The following is a 2,223-nucleotide window of genomic DNA, read 5'->3' on the forward strand; positions in this document are numbered from 1 at the left end:
CTAGGTTCAGAGGATGGACCGTGATTCAGCTGCAAAGAGTAAATCTACTAATATGCCACTTCTAGATAGTGTAGCTGCCGGCTTTGGTTAACTATTGTCCTGCTAGCCGACGTGGCATTTGACTTTGCTTTCCAACATGGCTTCGACCTCCACGCTGGCAGCTGAACCCTCCAGCTGTTAGTCGCCGGCGACGAGCCGTGGAGCCCATGCAATCGCGAGCGCGAACAGGGCTAGTGGTCCTAGGCCCGCTACTGCCTTGAAGGCTTTTGAAAATTCTCTGACGCTGCCTCTCTCATTCTCTGTCACCTGCTTTGAAGGCTTTTGAAACTTCTCTCGCTCTCGCTCTCTCTCTCTCTCTCTCTCTCTCTCTCACACACACACACACACACACACACACACACACACACACACCTTCTCGCATTGCAGGCTGTGACGAAGTTGGAGAACTTCAAGGCTTAACATTGCTAGCCACTCCGATTTAGAAGACCAGGGCCTGCAACCGGGTGAGGCTCAGGCTCTCTCTCTCTCTCTCTCTCCTGTGTGTGTGTGTGTGCGCGCGCGCGCGCGCGCGTGCGCTGCCAGCGTAGACACACTGTTTTTCAACGAGGCTGCTGCACGAGCCTGAAGCCCACTAGCTGACCACAGGCAACCGGCAATTGCTTTGGTTAGCCTTAGCTTAATGGTCCGACCCTCTCTCTCGCTCTGTTTCTCTATCTGCAACGCCTGTGTGGCGGAGCCAGAACCGACAAATGATGCTCGACCGAGAGCAAGACTGGTTCGACAGAAAGATTGTCACCAAGTTCAATTTAGGGACGTGTCATGCGACCGGGTTGTGTGCTCTTGGAGAGATTAATCCAAGTGGAGCCTCATTGGAGAAGGGCTTCGCCTAACTATTAATCCATGAATACGTTGCGGTGAATGCGTTTTCACAGAGGTGCACGTGCTCACATGCGTGCACACACACAAATCAAATAGAGTGATTTAATGCATGTGTTTGGGTGGCACACAAATCGGGCTAAATCTTCATGTTGAATTTTACCAGTCAAGTATGTCTCGACACGGCGCGTGTGGTCCCATAGGCAAGGTGGGCATGATAGGTTCTCGCAACATCCCCATTGACTTGTGTACACCACCTGCTTTCGAAAGCCATGACCAACCCATTAATCTTTGTACGTCAACCCCTGACAAGTCATGCATTGTGCATGAAGAACCGGGGATGAGGATATCGATGCTCATAAACGATAAGAAGTTTGTTGTGCCTAAAGCTAAGGAGGACGCCACAAGAAAGGTAATTCTTTTAAGAAAGTCAATTGAAGGCAATTAATTAACTTCTATAGCTTGACACTAAATATACTTCTCTTTGATATCATGCTTTCCTTTTGGCAGGACACCACTTCAAGCGACATTTTGGAAATTAGTCATCAACGGCCGCATAAACATAACGTTGTCGACCCAAACACTCTTAGGCGTTCTACTCGCCTTAAAGCGCAGAAGAGCAATGACAATGACGCCCCTTCTATCCCAAGGCGTTCTGAGCAATTGAGAGTGAAGGGGAACAAGGGCATTGCAAGCTATTGCATCCCTTTTTTGTTTTGATTACCCTATTGTAACATTTTCTTTCGAATTACTTTTGATTGCAATGCCGGTTGTATCACAATGTTGTTAATGTACTCTCTTTCTGCCATAATTTGAGGTCTTTACATTAGTGTTCAACCTTGATGCCAATTATGTTTTTTGGTGTGTCTTTAATTTTGTCTCTGAAACGCTCTCTCTAGAATCGTACTTTGTAAATTTCACTCTCACACATACATACACACTCACTAAATGCCCCCCCCCTCCACCCCCCCAAAAAACCCAAAAGTTGTAAATCACATACACATTAACTAATCTCTCTCTCTCTCTCTCTCTCTCTCTCTCTCTCTCTCTCTCTCACACACACACACACACACACACATGCCAAGTTACATGTTGAAGCAATATTTAGGCTCTCTCTCTCTCTCTCTCTCTCTCTCTCTCTCTCTCTCTCTCTAACACACACACACACACACACACACACACACACACACACACACACACCAAGTTACATGTCGAAGCAATATCTAGCCTCTCTCTCTCTCTCTCTCTCTCTCTCTCTCTCTCTCTCTCTCTCACACACACACACACACACACACACACACACACACCAAGTTACATGTCGAAGCAAAATAAGGAAACATTATGATG

The 2,223-nt window shown here is 47.1% G+C and overlaps 1 protein-coding gene across 1 annotated transcript; it reads left to right on the forward strand.

Moving 5' to 3' along the window:
- Positions 1 to 323: 323 nt before the first annotated feature.
- On the forward strand, positions 324 to 1,675 carry LOC147432114 (uncharacterized). Its single transcript, XM_086491513.1, has 3 exons — positions 324 to 503; positions 1,043 to 1,288; positions 1,387 to 1,675. Exons 2-3 carry the CDS (start codon positions 1,049 to 1,051, stop codon positions 1,594 to 1,596), a joined length of 450 nt encoding a protein of 149 aa, XP_086347639.1. The 5' UTR covers positions 324 to 503; positions 1,043 to 1,048; the 3' UTR covers positions 1,597 to 1,675.
- The last annotated feature ends 548 nt before the right edge of the window (positions 1,676 to 2,223 follow it).

This window comes from Adiantum capillus-veneris, chromosome 20 (genome assembly GCF_014529385.1).
Source record: "Adiantum capillus-veneris isolate H3 chromosome 20, ASM1452938v2, whole genome shotgun sequence".
NCBI classification, from domain to species: domain Eukaryota; kingdom Viridiplantae; phylum Streptophyta; class Polypodiopsida; order Polypodiales; family Pteridaceae; genus Adiantum; species Adiantum capillus-veneris.